The sequence below is a fragment of the Varroa jacobsoni genome, unplaced genomic scaffold (assembly GCF_002532875.2).
Source record: "Varroa jacobsoni isolate VJ856 unplaced genomic scaffold, vjacob_1.0 scaffold_451, whole genome shotgun sequence".
NCBI lineage: Eukaryota > Metazoa > Arthropoda > Arachnida > Mesostigmata > Varroidae > Varroa > Varroa jacobsoni.
The window spans coordinates 131,118-150,306 of record NW_019213353.1 but is presented as its reverse complement, the minus strand read 5'-3'; the positions used below and the strand labels follow the sequence as shown (position 1 = coordinate 150,306).

At 42.2% G+C, this 19,189-nt stretch overlaps 3 protein-coding genes across 7 annotated transcripts; 2 read left to right on the top strand and 1 right to left on the bottom strand.

The window, feature by feature from the left end:
- Window positions 1-1,365: 1,365 nt before the first annotated feature.
- LOC111260543 (aquaporin-10) lies at window positions 1,366-4,487 on the top strand (the record flags this gene model as incomplete). The annotated part of the gene is given in 4 exon segments (XM_022833398.1): window positions 1,366-1,526; window positions 2,849-2,931; window positions 3,107-3,238; window positions 3,652-4,487. Coding segments are annotated over 4 exon segments (542 nt in total), but the record flags the coding sequence as incomplete, so codon positions are not given.
- Window positions 4,488-4,662: 175 nt separating this feature from the next.
- Window positions 4,663-10,650, bottom strand: LOC111260542 (malectin). 4 transcript variants are annotated; one of them, XM_022833396.2, is made up of 7 exons: window positions 10,506-10,650; window positions 10,011-10,352; window positions 8,021-8,223; window positions 7,622-7,727; window positions 7,071-7,190; window positions 6,781-6,898; window positions 4,663-5,698 (listed from the first exon to the last, which is right to left on the bottom strand). In XM_022833396.2, the coding sequence occupies exons 2-7, from the start codon at window positions 10,134-10,136 to the stop codon at window positions 5,487-5,489; spliced, it is 885 nt and encodes a 294-aa protein (XP_022689131.1). In that variant the 5' UTR covers window positions 10,137-10,352; window positions 10,506-10,650; the 3' UTR covers window positions 4,663-5,486. The 4 variants fall into 4 exon arrangements, with proteins under 4 accessions (XP_022689131.1, XP_022689130.1, XP_022689129.1 ...); XM_022833395.2 differs by lacking the exon at window positions 10,506-10,650 and having other exon boundaries at window positions 10,011-10,477; XM_022833394.2 differs by lacking the exons at window positions 10,011-10,352; window positions 10,506-10,650 and adding an exon at window positions 9,348-9,603.
- A 200-nt stretch (window positions 10,651-10,850) lies between these two features.
- Window positions 10,851-18,183, top strand: AP-1-2beta (adaptor protein complex 1/2, beta subunit). Of its 2 annotated transcripts, none has more exons than XM_022833393.2 (11): window positions 10,851-11,188; window positions 11,808-11,840; window positions 12,285-13,629; window positions 13,933-14,043; window positions 14,393-14,489; window positions 14,836-14,993; window positions 15,138-15,407; window positions 15,712-16,099; window positions 16,289-16,470; window positions 16,630-16,695; window positions 16,826-18,183. In XM_022833393.2, exons 3-11 carry the CDS (start codon window positions 12,469-12,471, stop codon window positions 17,243-17,245), a joined length of 2,853 nt encoding a protein of 950 aa, XP_022689128.1. In that variant the 5' UTR covers window positions 10,851-11,188; window positions 11,808-11,840; window positions 12,285-12,468; the 3' UTR covers window positions 17,246-18,183. The 2 variants fall into 2 exon arrangements, with proteins under 2 accessions (XP_022689128.1, XP_086824513.1); XM_086968387.1 differs by lacking the exon at window positions 10,851-11,188 and adding an exon at window positions 11,297-11,504.
- The last annotated feature ends 1,006 nt before the right edge of the window (window positions 18,184-19,189 follow it).

The following is a 19,189-nucleotide window of genomic DNA, read 5'->3' as shown; positions in this document are numbered from 1 at the left end:
GGGGGGGGGGGGGGGGGGGGGTCGCTGGATATTACGAATCGAGTTCCCAGTTATCTGTACTGGGCCGTTGGAGAATTTCAGCATGTATTATTATCGCATTATGCCAGAGGCAGTGTATCGGGAGTTGTCGAAAGCGACGGCGAAGTGACGACGGACCGACTGAACGGTGCCTAGTGGAAGACTAGGAGCCCTTATGGCAGTCACTGCTGCGGAATAGCTGCAGTGAGTGAAGACAGTGAAAGGTAAACGTCGTCAAAAGAACTGTGTCCTGATATCATGAGGCAAAATGAAAGCTGACTCTTGTGGCCAAGATGGGCGTATTAGCGTGTCGGTCTCTAATACCTGCCTAAGTGCGCGTGAATGCTTCGCCGGGCTGAAATGTCTGGGATGAATGAAGTGTACTTGATGGCTTGAGCAGGATCAGCGCACAAATTTGAGAAGAAGATAGATGCCACTGATGATGTCTACAGTAAAGCGGTCCACGTCAGCAGAAGTAGATGGCGTCCGGCATGATTGTCACAGCGATGGCAGCTGATGTAGTGGATGTGTTTCAGCTTGTAGTAGTCGTATAGGAGGAGGTTTGGTTGATGGAAATGCGGAAAGATCGCTGGTATGGAGGGGAGAAGTAGGCACGCGGACGAATACGACAGACTGGCCCGTGTATCGTCCGGCCGGTTAGACTTTCGCTTTGAAGTTTACCTTAGATGTGGGTCCAAAGGTGACTTTAAAAACGCTCGAGTTCAAAGAATGCATGTACAAACACAGGCCTCGCTTTGATAGAATCGCTAAATGGCAAAGTATTACAACGAAAATGCGTACCATAATCGACACTGCCTTCGTTTAGTGTCCTTCGCTTCATCGACGCATATCATGGTGTGTCTTTGTGGAGCCTCGCAGCGCAAGCCGTTGCACAATGAGTGTTACATGTTGGAAGGTGTAATTTTGTCACATCCTGCACAGATCTTCATGTAATAAGCATTTCCAAATGACAAAAATAACTTTCATCAATGTAGCGCCTGAGACAGACGGTCATCGACCATAGCAGTCGACCACGCACACGTTCGCAGTGGAAAAATTAGATGAAACAAGTGAAAATAGACTTAAGTTAGGTGAAAATGTATGGCGGAACTTCCAGTTGGAGTCCTGCCTAACGTCTGGTAGTTTGTGAAAGATCTGTCAACCTGTAAACAGCCGTAAAAATGCTAGTATTTTGTGATAATTAGTGCGAGCAACGTGTGTATGGACCGCTGGCTAGAATAGAGGCCGAAAAGTGAATTGAAGTTTCAACCTATAGTAAGTGTTAGCAGGTATAAATTTAATGCCTTATTGATAGTCTGATCTTCGCTGCTCGTGTCGATATTTTAGGCTCATTTACTGCCTGTGCTCTTGTTTACGCAAACAATCGACCTCTACTAAATCACTTTGATGGAGGAAATCGAACAATTCTCGGACCCAACGGAACAGGCATTCTCTGGACGACCTTCCCTGATCCAAACGTGCCCATAGGAGTTTGTGTACTGGATACCGTATGTACTTCAAACCGACATCTGAGTAAACATGAATTAAACATCGTAAACGGCGATCGTTTTCAAAGCGCTTATTATAGTATAGTTATCATGACACCCATTCTAGGATACTAACATTATTTCTAAACGAAGAACACAGGCGTATTTGGCGACTAGAAAATTCGGCCGTACAGCAGTATTATAACAAAAATAACATGGAAAATTTGAGTCATTTAAACGGTGCACTCAAAACTGCATTCTTCAGTTTGTTTCAGAATATCTTTAAAGTGTATATCATAGTTATTCTTCGTAATATTCTACTCTCTCTGAACTTAACACTAACGTAATAAGTTGTTAGCTTCGCCGAGGAGCGTCTATTACCTGCAGATTAAATAGGTATGGTTTTGAAAAAGCAAGAGCTTTCGCAAGTGTCTGTGGTGTTGCTCAGCGCCATAAAGGCGATCAAAACAACAACAAATAGTTCTCGTTGGAAGATGAGTAAATTTCTGAATAGCTGAATGGTCGAATGTCGGAAATAGTGACAAAATAAGTCGGTTTCAATGGGCGCTATGGTTTTAGCTGTAAAGTTTAGTAAGTCTGAGAATCTCTAAGCAAAGAACGTGATGTAAATATACAACTCGCCATAAGACATCGACAAAAGTCGGCCAGCTTGTCCTTGAAAGGCCGTGTCTGTCACTTGACAGACCTTTCAACTACCCAGAAGCCCAGCTGAATTGCCACTCGCAATGTTCTCATTATAGCGTTATGAGGTTTCAACATACACCGTTATCCGGGCAACAGATAGGTCCAAAGTGTTTTTTTAGCTCTTTGAGACTAGTCAGCACGGCCGTATTTTACAATATGAACAAAACACATATGAAAAATTACCGCAATTGATATTTTCATTCACTAGAAGTGCGAGAAAAAACCGCATTATAACATCCTGGGAAAAGTCAAAGTACATTGGATTCGAATACAGTAGACAGAGCATTCGATATGGATAGTACTTGTCAGAGGATGGGCTAGCTTTTAGTAGTCGGTGTAAAGATATTGCTCAGGGACATAGTTGGCCAAATATACACATACACAGAAACGCGTCTGCAGCCACGCCCAGGCGCAATGGCGAAAACACACAGACACACATGTACATACGCGTAAATTAGTTTTCACTTTCAACAGGTCTGCTTCCTTTTTTGGAAGGAGGTAACACATGCCTTACGAAGATCCTGCGTTGCATTTAGACCGACGGCATTTATACGTAACAACTCATGTGCACCTCGAATTATTAAGTTTACGTAGTCGATGTACTAATCCGTAGCGTGGATTCTTCTCTATCGTTTTAGGTTATATGTTCGGGTTTGCTAATGTTTGGAATACTAGTCATTATCGACAAGGACAATGGGGGAGTTCCTAATTACTTGCACAGGTGAGTGTACAGACAACCCCGATTCAACTGCTCGTCTATGTTTATATCCATGTACAGTGATTTATTTATGATTCGAAAAATTCGTATAATTAAATCTTTGTGTTACTATGAAGTACACCAACTTCTAGCGTAAAAAAACGCTGAGTTTAAGGTAATAATTGCCCATGCTTTTCAGCTACCTCATCGGTCTTCTGGTTATCGCAATCTGCTGGGGCGTTGGGTCCAACTGCATGGCCGGTATTAACCCAGCCAGGGATTTCCCACCAAGAGTCTTCGCTACCCTTATAGGATATGAAGACGCACTCAGGTAATTTTTATGCGTAACAATCGAAAGTGTCAACATTGACATGAAGCGCCGGAGGGCTGTATTTCCAGACATTGTCCCCAGAATTAAGCCAACCTCTAACAGAGTAGTACCGTTGCGTCAAAAGACTATAGACGTATCACCAATGGCTAATTAAAGGTTGTTGATCATGGTTATAAAGTGACGGAAAAGTCCATTTCAAATGTGGACTATTCAGGTCAAAATGTAAGTCAGGCTGCAGCAGGTCATCAAAAATAAAAATTACCCCCTATATGTGCCAGCGAACGCTCACTGCAGCCTTTCATACGTGTATGTTTAAAAGATGATTTATCATCTGATCTGAAAGTCCAACATAATCATGTAGGCCGCTTGTAGGGTGCTGCTCAATAAGACTAATGTTGACGTACTCGTTTTAGTTATCGTAATTTCTGGTGGATTCCGATGTTCATATCACACATTGGCGGTACGGTCGGTTGTTACCTGTATGAGCTAACGATCGGTGTTCACAAGCCAATAAAGATGGCGCCACTTGCTGAAATCACTGAGCTTAAAGAATACTCAGCTGAACAGCACACGAGGTGACGAGCTCATTCGTCGACTTTACGACCGCATCAAAACCGCACGACGACGAAGATTAGCGACAACGGAAGCTGTCAGCCGACAAGAAAAACAGCCCCGAGAGTGAAAGAAGAAAATCATACTCTTTCAACAAGATTTTCTAAACAATCAGTTCAAACAACGAAGTTTTCAAACATTGGTCAATGATTATATGAGCAACAATAAATTAACCAACGGTATACGAGGGTAAAATTAAATATACTATATCTTCACTAATTGCCCAGCAAAATTATGTTGTACTCAAGTGTTCTGGGTACAAATCTATTCTGTTAGTTCGCATTGGCAGCCATTTAATATCACCATAGTGGATCGAAAATTAATAGAACGGTCATCGGTTTTCTACTACGAACGAGTGTATTTGTATTATGTTCGGACGTCGGACGGTACGAAAGGTGTCGCTCAATTCGTTTGAAGCATTGACATGTGGCCCTTCATCATGGCCCTACGCATGTCTAGGGCGACATCTTGGCAGAGCCTCGTTTCATATTGCCTAATCATGAATAGCTTGAAATGGATAAGTGTGCAACAAACATCTATATTATACGTTCAATTACGGACCCATGCACTGTGTTTAAGCATTTAGCGACGTACCATTTGCTATAGCGATTTACAGGTGAATAAAGCTTTCGGTATACCTCGTGTCTTCTCTGTTTACACAGAACTACGAGCACGCGTTTAGAAACGTGTGTACATGGCAGTGTGCGTCCATGACGTACGTGTGAACTAAGTGAGTCCTACCCACATTGGCATACTCTGTCATGAAAACACCCGACGGTGATATTTTCGGTTATTAGAAACGAATTCCATAATATATTTACAAATCGTTTATTTATTACGATCTTTATATTTTTATATACAGTATCACAATGATCAGGTGAAACTCTTGTAAGGTTGAGGCTGAACGTAAGGTTCAACCGCTATTTTTCGGCCTTACTTATGACGCACTACTTCCGGAAAGAACCCAGTGAATATACGTATCAACAAATGATGTGGCTCACTCAATACGTTAATTGGTTATACTTGCACCTAAAGATCTACTGCACAATGCAACTTAAAGAATTCAAAAGAGGTACTTTGGTTTCTTGACATTGTTATTCAATGTACAACACCGGTGATTGGAATTATATACAATCGCTTACATATAGACACTTGCGATTTGTTCATACATAACCGCGTATCTTTTGACGAATTTCGTTAGTTCTATTGCTTGCCCCACCTCACCCCACCTCATCAAATTCTATCTCATGTGAACCTATCGCAATAGTTCTGTACAGCATCACGATTGGGTAAGACAAGCTCGCAACCTGCTGGCAGTAGGCACCGTCCGCTACCAACCATTTACCCTTCTTAATTAAGACAGGATTATTTTTAATGACGGCAATTTGTCGCTTTACATACTGTTTTGGATTTTTTTTTCGTTTCAGCCTAGCCTGAGCGAACTCCCATACTATTTCTGTTTTTCTCAAAACTTCAGCTTGAAAAACTGCCACTTTACTGTAAACGAAAACAAGCTTGGTAAATTACAGTTTGACTTAGTGAGCTTGAACAAAGCTCACTAAGTCAAGCTGCTGGAAGTAATAAAGCTTCTACAGAAGGAAATTTGTTTAGAATCGCTCAAGATCACTACTACCGGTCAGATCCGACACAGGCAAAATACAATAGGCACGAAGGCACCAATGGCAGCAAACACGGGTAACAACGAGGCCCCTTCCTGGAAGCCATACGGGGGTGATGCAGTTGGCGGATAGAGGGACGAGCTGGTACCATCTTCGTCCGAACTTCGGCCTGCGCCTCCATGCGGATCGCCCATGTCATCCAGAGGAGGGGCTAAGAGTTCAGGAACCACTGAAGTGGTGGAGCAGAAAGGGATTTATGCAATCCATAAGCATGCAAATGTATTATGTTAAACTAATATTACGCGATTAAAAAAAAATGAGGCTATACTAAAATCAACGAAATCCCGTTACACGTATGGAACTGCAAAACATTTTTCTTGTATATTTGTAAAGAAACTAATTAGTCTTTCATTATAAATAAATGAAGATATCTGTGCGTGTCCACCATCTCGGAAGGAATTCATTAGATCAATAAAAGCAGATATTGGCTAGCAGAGTCGAATGGTAGCGTTAAGTCTAACTAGCCGCTAATGTCGATTGATGGCAGCTTTACCCATAAATGGGATAATAAACGCAAAAATCAATTTTATGCTAATAGCAATATATATAATGAAAAAAAAAAAGACGTTAAGCGGTCATGCAAGCCACTGTGCCGAATCTGTCCGTGTAGGCAATTTAGATTGCCGGTGAACAAAGCTAGACGTCGTTGCCTTCTCCGAACTGACACACAGACAGGCAGGCAGGCAGGCAGGCAGGCCGGCATTTGTTCTAGACTTGCCTGCGTAGCTGTCACTGAAAAGTGTTTACCGCACTGAATCGTAACGCTTCGATGATGCGCTGACCTCATGTGAGTTTAGATTATATAGGATTATATAGGATTATATAGTTGCCACTGGTGTTTAGTTCTAGCAAGTGCTTTTACAGCGTTTCCCTGGCATGGGGTCACAGTACGACACTAATCCTAGAGGATGCATTATGCAAAAACTTCAGTGGTTCAGTAGTTACACAATAACTACTGAACGGAAGTTTCGACACTTGCTCAGGACGCACTAGGAATGCTCATGTTAAACATTTTGTGATTAAATTGCCTTTGTTTCTGAGGTCATAACGCACATGCGGCGCGATATAAATCGGTGAATCGTGTTGCATGTCCTGGGACGCGCTTAAGTAATTATATATCAAAAGGATTTCATAGATCTCTAGACATGATTGCTATACTAATATCATAGCCTCGGATTAAGTAATCTGGTTTTAAAGAATCGGAAGTAAATTACTGATGTGATTGTAAGGAGTAAAAAAAATATCACTTACTATCTGGCGTTCCTTTAAGTACAACCACTGCATTGACTTTTGGGTTGTCTGCTTTACCCTTGACAAAATCCACTCGGATAGAGCCGGCGTGTGTTGACACTTCTCCATTTACGAACAACTGTCGAACCAAGTTAGCAGAAAGGTTTACATTTATATGTAATTACAAGGTCGTGACAACAATAGGAACGTCCGCCGTCCCGCATTATATATCTGTCTTTCAATGATTTGCAAATCAGGTCTACAGTTTTATGGGTTTAGCATTGTACCTTTCACATACGACACATATTCACCTTATTTGATTTTATTTTGAAGGGTACCATTATGTCTAGCGCGACTCCTCGGCCAACGCGTGCGTAAATGTCCAGATTCTCCACGATGGAATGGTCGCCATTTAAAACCACATCAAAGATCTGAAGTGCCATATAGACGTACCACTAAGTAAATTTATGTTAATGATTACGTTCCAAGAAGTCGACAAAAACGATTATTTTTTACAAAACAATTGTTTCGATAACGACGCTTATATCTATAAAAGTTTAAGGAATAATAGAGAGAAAAACAAGATATGCAACTTGCTAACTGAAATTTCCTTGCAGAATCAGTTATCTGAAAAATGATATGCTTCGTAATTACAGTTATTATATTTATTATAATAATTATTATAATATTAATACTGTACAGAGCACTCAGCCCCTAGGCTTGCAACCGCCCTAATCAACACTTCGCGAGATATACATCGTTTGTCGAAATCGACAAATAACCATTTATGCGTGTGCTATTCAGGTGCCTTGTATTTGGAAGGACCACTAGATTCTAACATCTGTGATCTTAGATTCGTCACCTTTTGTCCAGGGGCATCAAAGTAGACTTCGCAAAATTTGAGGACAAGAACGTAGGGGCCATCTTGACTGACGGGAATGTCGTAGCCAAAAGTTGATGTGTGGTAACTGGAAGAGGAACAGCCCCGAGTCAAATGTGAGCATTGAATGTTAGATGCATCGGGAAAGATTTGAAAGCCGTTCATAGGGAGCCATATTTTAAATTTTTAAGCAGGTTTTGTGTGTTGGAATAAACCTTATGTATTACTATTACTATCTATTTCTAGGTAAAAGGACCTGATTTTTTTATGAGCAATATTCGACGTAAGCAGGAAATTCTATTGCCGGAACTTTGTGAGCAGATTAAATTTATAGTATCCATAGCTGTAAATCTAGCGTAGCAAAACGGGTTGCATACGTACCGCTCCGTTTGGTATAGTATCTGATCCGAAATAGGTGAACGTGCAATGAGCAAGGTCCTCCCGAAAGCACTGGCAGTACCACGATCACCGCTACTAGCGCCACTCCTGCCTCGCCCTCCTCGACCCAGAAGGGGATCTCGTCGATACGAAATACCGTGTATATCTGTATGAGCCTCACCGCCAGCGTTGATAGCGTATATTACCTGCTCATACAGTAAATCAGTGATGACCGCAAAACTTTTTCGTATCTTGCAAACCTATTTAGGTCAGTATCTGGTGACTTCCTTGACTTTCCCGACTAAGACGGCAGTTAAGATTCTCACAAGATCAACAAATACTTAGCAGCAAAAGTATTCGATATGCAAATTTGTTGTAAAAAGTAACTTGTTCTTCATTTCGGCCTGTTATAGCAATGTAACCAAGGTCGTTCCTAGGAAATAATTTTTATATTTCCTTATTATATAAAACCTTCAGAGCTCACGAAATAACAATACAGCCAATACGATATGAACTTTGTAGGAACATGGAACATTATATATTATATATGGAATATGAACGTCGTAGGAACAAAATGGTCAATTAACATTTAAAGACATTGACACGAGAAATAAACAATGCAAATATAAACATCGAATTTCTTCAAATAAGAAATCACTCGAATTAGTGGTCTGCAGTGGTTTTCCTCCGTGATTAGCATTTTAACGGCTTTCATCCCCTTCGGTCGCTAGATATCACATGTCATACGAATTAAAATGGAAATGATATCCTACTGAATTGACAGGGGGTCGAAAACTACTGATACTATTCTTAAAGTGACCTTGTAGACTTAAGCGACCGTTGGTTGTTTCTGATGTCAGCGTCTTTAAATATTAATCCAGTATGTTCCCAGCTATGCATAGAAGCATCATTAAGCTTTGTATTTGTGATACTAAACTTCATCCAATTGGGTTCATTAAGCTGAACCGTTTTCTGTTAAAAAAAAAAACAAACAAAAACAAACTAGCACGATTCTATTTCGAAAAATAATCTTTATTGAGATCTATGTGCCTACGCTACGCATGTGGCCGCGCCAGTTGTTTAGCATAGCTCTACCGAATACCACTCAGACGAAGAAGTCAGAAGCACTCCGACGAAGCAAAGCTACTAAGATGAATTCGTGATATTAGAACTTTGGTAAGATTACGGTATTTTGCAGTGTAACGGCGCAAAACTCAAAGGAACAATTTGTAACTCATTTCAACGGGGTGAGTACATTGCTTCTACATTCAACAGCTTTCTACAGCCTGTGAAAATTCGCACGTTCGAACATAACTAAGATGTTTGTCACCAGTAGATAGGACGGACAGTTGTCACGGGATGCATTAAGAGATACACGGATCACACGTCGTCCAACCCTAATTACACATGTTACTCTTGTTCCACAGCAGCTCACTGTTTCCATTATCATAGCAACTATACGATTACAGGCCAAAACTGTGCAAAAATTACACATATATTACGCTCGTTATATATATATATTATATATATGTATATATAACAGTACGTATAACGAGAAATTGTCACAATTTTCGTATCATGGCGTACTGCAAAAATACACTCCATACGCGCTAGATACATTGATTTCTGCTTTACAATAGTACACAGGCTTGTCCGCAGAAGTCGCCCTTAGGACCAATTCAATTTAATGCTAACAGACGAACTTAGATAAAAACGGTCTTGGTACCCATCAAAGCAAAGACTACCATAGAAATTCCAGATACTAACCAACTGGAAATTAAGCGTGTTCACATGAAAGGGTTAATATATATATATATGGTGTTATTAGTATATTTTTTGTTATCATCTGGTTCTCTGTTACGTTGAGTTTCGACTGGATATCACAGAATAGCCTGTCGAATTACGCTACATCAATAATTGATCTGTTTTTCTTTTTTACATGTTATTGAATTCTGCTTGGACGTCTTACTGCTAACACGATTCCGCCGCCTACCTGAAGTCTTTGACTGCTGCCGGCAGCTTGTACGCTTTGAATACCCGATGAGAGGAAGAGCACAGTAAAGCTGCCTAATATTACTAGTAGAGAAGAGAGCTTCGCCGGCAGAATCACCAGAAACATGACTTGCCGCACAGTATGGTCGGCAGAAGCAAATCCCACATTCGAACGCAGCGGGCGCAAACGACAGCTCAGGAGGGAGGGTAGGCCCAAGCTTAGGAGATGCACTCGAAGGAGATACTCGGACTCTCTTCACCGTCAGTGCACTTTCTTTCGCTCCGTCTTGAACGTTCAGCCCCAGTTGGCAATAGCGCAAATGATACAGGAAGCCCAGAGAAGCTAACAAGGAAAATAAGTTCACCCAATAAAGTAATTCCCAAGAACTGTAACGAGCAACAGCGTCTTGCATAAAACAATCGTCACACGTGAATTATTCTCGAGCCCAGGCGACTTCAGACATCGTTTTCGAGTAAAGGCAATGGAAAAACGTACCGTTTTGTTCGCGCACGCTTGTTATCATCCCGTCGAGACAGCTCTTTGAATATTGGCGGGCTACTGGCGGCGGCTTTCGTTATTTCGAATTCGGCTAGGGCTGAGAAGAGTGGCTAACTGGTGTGCTTTCGATGTCTCGCGGCGTACTCGACATTGGCTGCTGCCCACTTTTATTGGTCTCACCAAGGACCATCGGCACCAGCGACTGCCGACCATGCGAGAGGTTGATAGTGGAACGGAAGAAACGAGAAACAAACAGGGATAGATAGGAAGTGAGAGAGAGCAGCAGCAGCATATAGCAGGCGGAGAAGGAGAAGGAGGAGGAAGACGGCGAGGACTGAGGGACAGTGGCGGTGTGTAGCGATGGCCAGCCGCACGGCCCAGCTAAACAGATCGATCGGGACGTCACGCAGAAAACATCATCATACAGCTCTGCTGCTGTTCTGTTACACTGCCCCTATTATTGGTGATGCTGCTACTGCTCGTGACGACTGTCTGGTAAATGTCTGTGTGAGCAGCAAATTGGTGGGCGAATAGAATCAAGGGGCGTTTTTCGACGTTGTTGTTTTACCTGAACGGTGCTCAGAGGTCTATCTGAAACTGTGGACTCTACCGAACGAGTGTTGGCCTTTGTCCCGTCAAGCTCCGGTTGCTGCGGGCTAGCCCTTGCCACGTCCCGCACGGTGAGTTTTGTTTACTTACTGTTCCACGATCGTGATGACACTGTTAGCGCCGCAAGTGCGGACGAACACGAATGCAAATTGCCTAAATGAATCGCTCTTGTTCGGCGATTATCGAGCGGTTACTGCCATTAGCATTCACCTGCGGATGTGTGGTCAGTTTTTACCACGGACACGGATGTGGTCCTATGAAATACGACCGAGTCCTCGTTCCTGTTTGAAATGACCGATAAAGGATAAAAAGCTACAAGATCGGGGAACTCATTCCGCTCTGAAATAGTGCCTTTCAAGTTGATGCAAACATTGTTATGTTAAAAATGTAAGACATACCAAAGATAGTTGTCTATTATGGGTTTTATTGGCAAAATGCTGTTTTAGACAGTATGATTAAGAATATGTCAGGGCGGATGTTCTTCGTGATCACTGCTGTCGTGCTTTAAAGGTTCATACAGGACCCGCATATAGTAATCGCCTCGAAGTATTCAGTGGAAGTGTGAGGCGTCTGAATGAAATTGCACCTTAAATCTGCTGCGATACGGTGCGGTATAAACAATTTCTGCTATCAAATAGACTACAGTTTATAAGCAACTCACGTGGTTCTTCTTATGTTATTGTCTTTCAGGAAAACGTTATCGCTACTGATTGCCATAACTGGGTAAGTAATAGCAGCTAAAAGAACGAAAAATAATAATAGCGGCTAACAGACACAGTGCGTTAATAATTTTTGCGTTAATAATTTATATGCCTATATTGGAATCGACTTAGAATCTAGAAGCTTTCTGATTGAATTGCTGAAGTAAACTTGTGGTTGTAACACATCAATAAGTGTATCAGTGACAGCAAATGGCACTCTGCTGTTATGTGCCATGGTCTTTATTCAAAGTACCTGTAAAGATTATATTCCATACACACTATAATATGTTCAAGAACTAATACGTACCCAATTCTAGGCCCGCAAATTGGACTAACATCTACAAACAAATGTATTTTATTAATGCTACGCTACCGCATCACAGTCAGATAATTCTTAGGTTTTGCCTTCTTAAACGTTCTAATTCTTGTCTTACTATTATCCTTGTTTTGGCTTGTTGAATTACAGCTGTGGCAAATCGTTTTATTTACCGGCTATACACGCCGAGTCGAATTAGTCGCCAATCACACACCGAGCGAATCCGTGACCGCTTTGACTAGACGGTTAACTGCTGTTTGTCATTTTGTCAAATCATCGCTGTTTCTCTCGAAATCGTTTTTTGTACGGAAGACGAGCACAAACTCTTGCAACGATGACGGACGCAAAGTATTTCACGACAACGAAAAAAGGGGAGATCTTCGAGTTGAAGAGTGAGTTGAACTCGGAGAAGAAAGAAAAGAAGCGGGAAGCCGTAAAAAAGGTGATCGCCTCTATGACAGTCGGGAAAGACGTGTCAGCATTGTTCCCCGACGTCGTGAACTGCATGCAAACGGACAACCTCGAACTCAAGAAGCTCGTTTATCTGTACCTTATGAATTATGCAAAGTCACAGCCCGACATGGCCATAATGGCGGTGAATACGTTCGTGAAGGACTGCGAGGACCCGAACCCGCTCATCCGAGCGCTGGCTGTTCGCACAATGGGATGCATACGTGTCGATAAAATCACAGAGTATTTATGCGAGCCCTTGCGTAGATGTCTGCGTGATGAAGATCCGTACGTGCGTAAAACAGCAGCTGTATGTGTGGCGAAACTCCACGACATCAGCGCGTCCCTAGTGGACGACCGTGGCTTTCTCGACTCGCTCAAAGAGCTTCTATCCGATTCTAATCCAATGGTTGTAGCGAACGCAGTCGCAGCTCTGTCTGAGATTGCGGCTGGCGATTCATCAGCAGCGGCCAGCTCTGCGATGGCGCCGCAGGCTATCAACAAACTGCTGACTGCATTGAACGAGTGCACCGAGTGGGGCCAGGTCTTTATCCTTGACGCCCTGGCAGGCTACAAACCTCGCGATGACCGTGAGGCGGCGTCGATCTGCGAACGTGTAACACCTCGGCTGGCTCACGCAAATGCAGCTGTCGTACTGAGTGCTGTTCGCGTACTTATGAAGTTGATGGATGCGGTAGCTGCTGGACCCGAAGGTCCGGATGCGGTAGCGTCGTTGACCAGGAAACTGGCCCCGCCTCTGGTGACTCTGCTAAGTTCAGAACCGGAGGTTCAATATGTCGCCCTGCGTAACATCAATTTGATTGTTCAGAAACGCCCCGATATCCTCAAGCACGAGATGAAAGTTTTCTTCGTCAAGTACAACGATCCGATTTACGTCAAGCTCGAGAAGTTGGACATCATGATTCGTTTGGCCAACCAGTCGAACATCGGCCAAGTCCTAAGCGAACTTAAGGAATACGCAACAGAAGTCGACGTTGATTTTGTACGAAAAGCCGTTCGAGCTATTGGACGATGCGCTATTAAGGTATGTTCTTTTTATTGAAAACAAAAATCGCAACTATTGGCCAGTAACATATGGTCGCTGTGATCCAAAGGTCTCCTGCTACAAAATAGAATATTGCTATTCCAGGCCAAAGAGACGACACATATTATCGTAATTTTTTTTTAGCTCAAACTGATAATTCATCATTAGGCTTCTCCTCTGTCTATGGTGTGTATATATAGTACTAATTATAACTAGATGTATATATACAACTTTAAATCATAATTAAATTCATTGGGTTCTAGGAAATTAGTCACTCACAAATGTTACCAATCAATAAATTAGGTTGAACCTTCAGCCGAGAGGTGTGTTGCTACTCTTTTGGATTTGATTCAAACCAAAGTCAACTACGTTGTTCAGGAAGCGATTGTTGTCATCAAGGACATCTTCCGAAAGGTGGGTAAATACACAGAAGAATTGGCAAGGATTAGAGCCAGTTCTATCATCGTAATGTTACCTGACCCAAACCTAAAATCTATACGTTACTACAATAACCTCTATACATATTTGTAGAACATAAGCTGACCGCAGTCAATCAATTGTAAGTCTGTTCCAAATTTCTGATAGCGCTCATGACTTAAGCCGTTTTAGGGATGGTAAAAAGTAATAAGGGATATAAGGGAACAAGGTTGAATCTTAAGCTTGAATTTAAGCTTGTATTACTTATCTTTGTTACTGGCTGAGATTGTCTAGGTATTTCATTGGGGAATTTTATCATAACTTATTTGGCGTTTTTTATATGCAGTATCCGAACAAATACGAGAGTATTATTTCGACCCTGTGCGAAAATCTCGATACGCTGGACGAACCAGAAGCACGCGCTTCCATGATCTGGATTATTGGTAAGTGCAAGACTATAACATTGCAGCGAAACATGATGGAGGTTCAGTAAATATGCTTGGTGTTTTTATACCTTGCTACAAATCTAGGCTGCATCGTTATGCAAGTGCAAAAATTGTTCCCCAACAGATACTTCCAGTTATAGAAATCACAAGTTAGTTTTTGCCAAAAAAATATTCTCATGTTGATGAGTCGGTCTACAATAATGAATACAAAGACACTAATGGCAAACGAGGAGATGGATAAAAGTCATTCAACTGAAACTATTTTTGTTAAAGTGCTGTGATGCTCTATGGAGGAGCCATCACGACAAGGTGAGGCGATATTAAAGAATATAGTACTTTCTAGGCGAATATGCGGAGCGTATTGATAACGCGGACGAGTTGCTAGAATCATTCCTAGAAGGTTTCCACGATGAGAATACAGCCGTACAGTTACAACTCCTCACTGCAATCGTCAAACTGTTTCTTAAAAGACCAACAGAGACTCAGGACCTCGTGCAACAGGTACAATTTCTTTCCTAAAAGTTATTTCTATGTTAAGCTTCAGGTACGCCTTTTACATGATTATCTGTCAACGTACTACTCCATTGATTTCACTCAGTTATCAATTAGGCGTCGTGCATGGTATTGTCTCGGTCATACCGATAGGTTTTGTCACTTGCGACACAAGATTCTGACAATCCGGATCTTCGGGATCGTGGATTCATCTATTGGCGCTTACTGTCTACCGATCCTGCGGCAGCCAAAGAAGTTGTACTTGCAGAAAAGCCGCTTATATCTGAAGAGACAGATCTGCTCGAACCAACTCTGCTTGATGAACTAATCTGTCATATTGGATCACTTGCGTCCGTTTACCACAAGCCACCCTCGGCCTTTGTTGAAGGCACGTCAGCAACTGGCAAAACACAACTTGCCCAAGTACGTGCATAATTTACTCGGTTATTAATGTCAAAACAGGTAGATACAATTAAGTGACTATACGTCAATCATTCGGGGACTGCTTACTGAACTATACTCATGACATGTCCAAATTCACCATTCCGTTTAGGCGGCGCATCAACTAAATGATGGTTCTAGGCAGTTTACAGGCAGCTACTTTCAATTACATTATCTTGGTATCAAACTTGGCCGCGCAACTTAGAAGCTTCTATTGCTAGTTTTCGAGAGAGTTCGATCAATCGTTTCTAAGCGTCCTTTTCAACATTATACCGCCGTATTTCAGGTTAAGGGAACAGCTGCTGCGGGAAATGCAACAGCGCCGGTAGCCCCGCCTGCGGCCGCTTCACAACCGGCCGTTATTCCTTCAGCAGACTCACTTATCGGAGACTTGCTCTCGATCGATCTAGCTGGAGGCTTCAGTCAGCCCGCTGCACCAATGGCTCCCGGACCGATTCCCGGCCTCGATGTTCTGGGCGGGGGTTTGGATGCGTTGCTTGGAGGCGATGTCAGCGGGACTGTTGTCAGCGCGCCCGTGGCAGCTCCAGAAATCTCCGCTCCATCAAGTGGAAGTGGTGCAGCCGGTCTTTTGGGCGATATTTTTGGAGTGGCGCCTGTATCAGCCTTCCACACCTTACCTAAACAGGTGTGGCTAGAAGCTACGAGAGGAAAAGGTATGGTTTATTTCAGATGGTAGATAACATTTATTTTGGAGGTCGAACACTTCTACAAACGCTCTAGATGGGACAGCACTTAGTTACTATATAATATACACATTTCCAAATTTCCATTGCAGTAGTGACAGCTATTTTTATTCATGATATACTGTAAATTTGATAGTTGTTGCGTTATCGTTACTATAGGCCTGGAAATTAGCGGGACTTTCACAAGGCGCAACGGTCAGCTGATAATGGATATGACACTTTCGAACAAAGCTATGGCACCTATGACCGGCTTTGCAATACAACTGAACAAGAACAGCTTCGGACTTATTCCCGCACAACCCCTCAACGTGCCACTGCCGTTACAGCCTTCCTATCCTCAGGTAAGGACATGCATGAACATAACAGTTGACTGATTGGCACGTTAAGCGTGCCTACTATACTATGAGACCGTGTAATCTCGCAGCTTGAGACACCGCAATTCTAAAATGCAGGACACGTAGCAGGGAATTGCTTTAACTGATTGATTCTGTGCACTTCAGGACATCTCCCTGCCTCTCACAACGGGTGGGCCCGTACAGAAAATGCAGCCGCTCACCAACCTTCAGGTCAGTTTGTATTTCAAGCGCGGTTTCATAAAATGAATGCCATTTATGATTTGTCGTAAGAGGTTCCTGGTAATCAGTGTTGTTTTCTGACCGCTTATGATGTTCTTACTTTTTGCCGTGTTTGTTGCAGGTGGCGATCAAAAACAATGTCGACGTGTTGTATCTGTCGTGCCTGGTTCCGATGCATGCGTTGGCGGTGGAGGACGGCCAGATGGACAAGAAGGTGTTCCTTGCAACGTGGAAGGACATCCCAGCAGACAACGAGCTACAGTTTGAGCTGACTAACGGGCTGGCACTCAGTCCCGACCAGATCTCCGCCAAGCTTCAGCAAAACAACATGTTCACCGTAGCTAAGCGTGCGGTGGACGGACAGGATATGCTTTACCTGTCGCTCAAGCTCGTCAACGGCATCTGGGTGTTAGCAGAACTCAAGATGGCTCCATCGTTCCCTGCCAGCTCTCACAGCAGCATCACTCTGTCGATCAAATGTCGAGCACCGGAGGTTAGCGCCAGCGTACACCAAATCATGGAAGAAATCATTAAGAATTAAGGGAACAAAAAAAACGAGAACAAGCGAGCAAACGGTCACAACCACGCTAAGGCTACTTCTAATGAGTTGCTCTAAATTGATATAGACAGCACTGCCGCTGTAGCAAAACCAACTAAAAAGGTCCCACAGAAATATGAAAAAGGGCTAAAAAAGAAAAACAGGGCAAGCCTATGGCAGAAAATAGAGGCCTACCATAAACTCAACAATCAAATCCTACCACAACCATGCTGAAGGGCCGGAACGACATCTTGTCGTCAATTTCGGGTATATCAAGGTATTCCTGTGATCGAAAGTTCTCTACAAGTTCAACGTTTTCCTGAGAAGATGAACCGTGGCAACCTTCGAAATTATGAAAGGTTCCCTACGTCAACGGGGCAAGAGCATTCGTTGCGACAGAGCAATGTCGCAAAATGACCAGAAGGCTGGACAGTTATCGTTGCTGTTCTAGCTTGTATTTGCGGTAACGCAATATCCTAGAGACCACACACACACACACACACACACATTCATTTACACAGACAGGTATATAGAGATACATAAAACGAAAAACTAGACCTGTAGATCAGCAGCAGCATCAGCGAATGTCGGTCAGCAGGAAATCCGCAATTAGAAATATATACATATATAGTACGTGAGGTACACCAAAATCATTCGTCACATGCTTCGCCGAACTGCAAAACAACCATTAGACCACTATTTATCAAGTAAGTTAGATACTAAGTTAGAAAACGACTCTAAAGTCGTTTTCTGTTTCCTTTTCTTTCGGCACCTAGACACACAAATTGCTAAGTGTGTTTCCCATGACCGATCTAACTGTCGATTTGACTGCGTTGACTTAAGTAACCCTCGATAACGATTTTTTAACTCTTATGTTGACAGAAAATAAAGGAAAACACAAAAGTAATAAAATGGTCGGAGCAGCAAGCCAAAATCCGTTATTCTGCTTATTAATTTTGCGTCGTGATATGGACGACTAACAGAGAATGCTTTGTCTTAGTGATAATTTTTATTATATGCTCACAATTTAATGCTGTCTCATCTCCAGTAGTTATTAATAGCGTATAGCTGCCGAAAACAAGAGAGATTAAATAATATTTAAACTCGATAATATATCATCGCGCTTACAAAATTAGCGTAAGAAAAAGCACAATTATCAATACGGTTTCATCAGTCTGTTCTAAGCTAACGACGTTTTTAAAAGAAAACACAGCAGCCTTTAACTGTATTTGGCGATGCCGAAGTAATACATTTGGCTATAATGCATGCATCTATGTTATACATGCTTGACCTAAATGTCATCGTGAAGCTGACGAAGTCGGAAAAACGACACAGGAAAAAACGATATACTATATCATTTTTCCTCTGTGTCGTCTCGTAGCGTTGTCGATGTTGCCGAATTACAAAAACAAAATAAAAACGGAAGCTGAACTAGCATTACGTAGGGATTTGCAGAGCTTGGATATGTATCTCTAGCCTATAGACAATTAGCTAAGAGAAAAGATTGAAGAGATCGAGTGCTGACCTGACGTATAATGATATGATGATAAAGCTGCGCTACGAATGATTCCTAGTGTTACACCGAGAAGCTATTATGCAATACACATATTCGATTGTAAGCAAACAGATATAATTTATGAGTTTTTTAATTTATAATATTTTTTTTAATATTATACAAACGTACACGGCTACATACGATTACGAAACTTAGATTAGGAGGATTCGACGAATATGTTGCATTAGAACGACATAATTATTGAAAACGACGCCTTTTTATCCTAGTTATTTAACGACACGTACCTTATTATTTTTGGTGATTCATTGAAGTATAGTGAGCCGAAAATAGGGTGATAGTACTCGAGTTATCAAACTGAAAGTATAGAATAATGTGAGATAAGAAAGGTGTGTCGATGACGCATAGTTCACAGTAAAAGCTCGGGCAATGCA

Coding starts and splice junctions, on each gene's coding strand:
- LOC111260542 (XM_022833394.2), bottom strand. CDS start 9,512: ATGTGTAATTTTTGCACAGTTTTGGCCTGTAATCGTATAGTTGCTATG. Junction 8,224..9,347: donor ACTGTCCGTCCTATCTACTG/GTGACAAACATC, acceptor CTGTATGAGCAG/GTAATATACGCTATCAACGC. Junction 7,191..7,621: donor TTGATGCCCCTGGACAAAAG/GTGACGAATCTA, acceptor ATGGCACTTCAG/ATCTTTGATGTGGTTTTAAA.
- AP-1-2beta (XM_022833393.2), top strand. CDS start 12,469: ATGACGGACGCAAAGTATTTCACGACAACGAAAAAAGGGGAGATCTTC. Junction 16,100..16,288: donor AGAAGCTACGAGAGGAAAAG/GTATGGTTTATT, acceptor TCGTTACTATAG/GCCTGGAAATTAGCGGGACT. Junction 16,696..16,825: donor AGCCGCTCACCAACCTTCAG/GTCAGTTTGTAT, acceptor TGTTTGTTGCAG/GTGGCGATCAAAAACAATGT.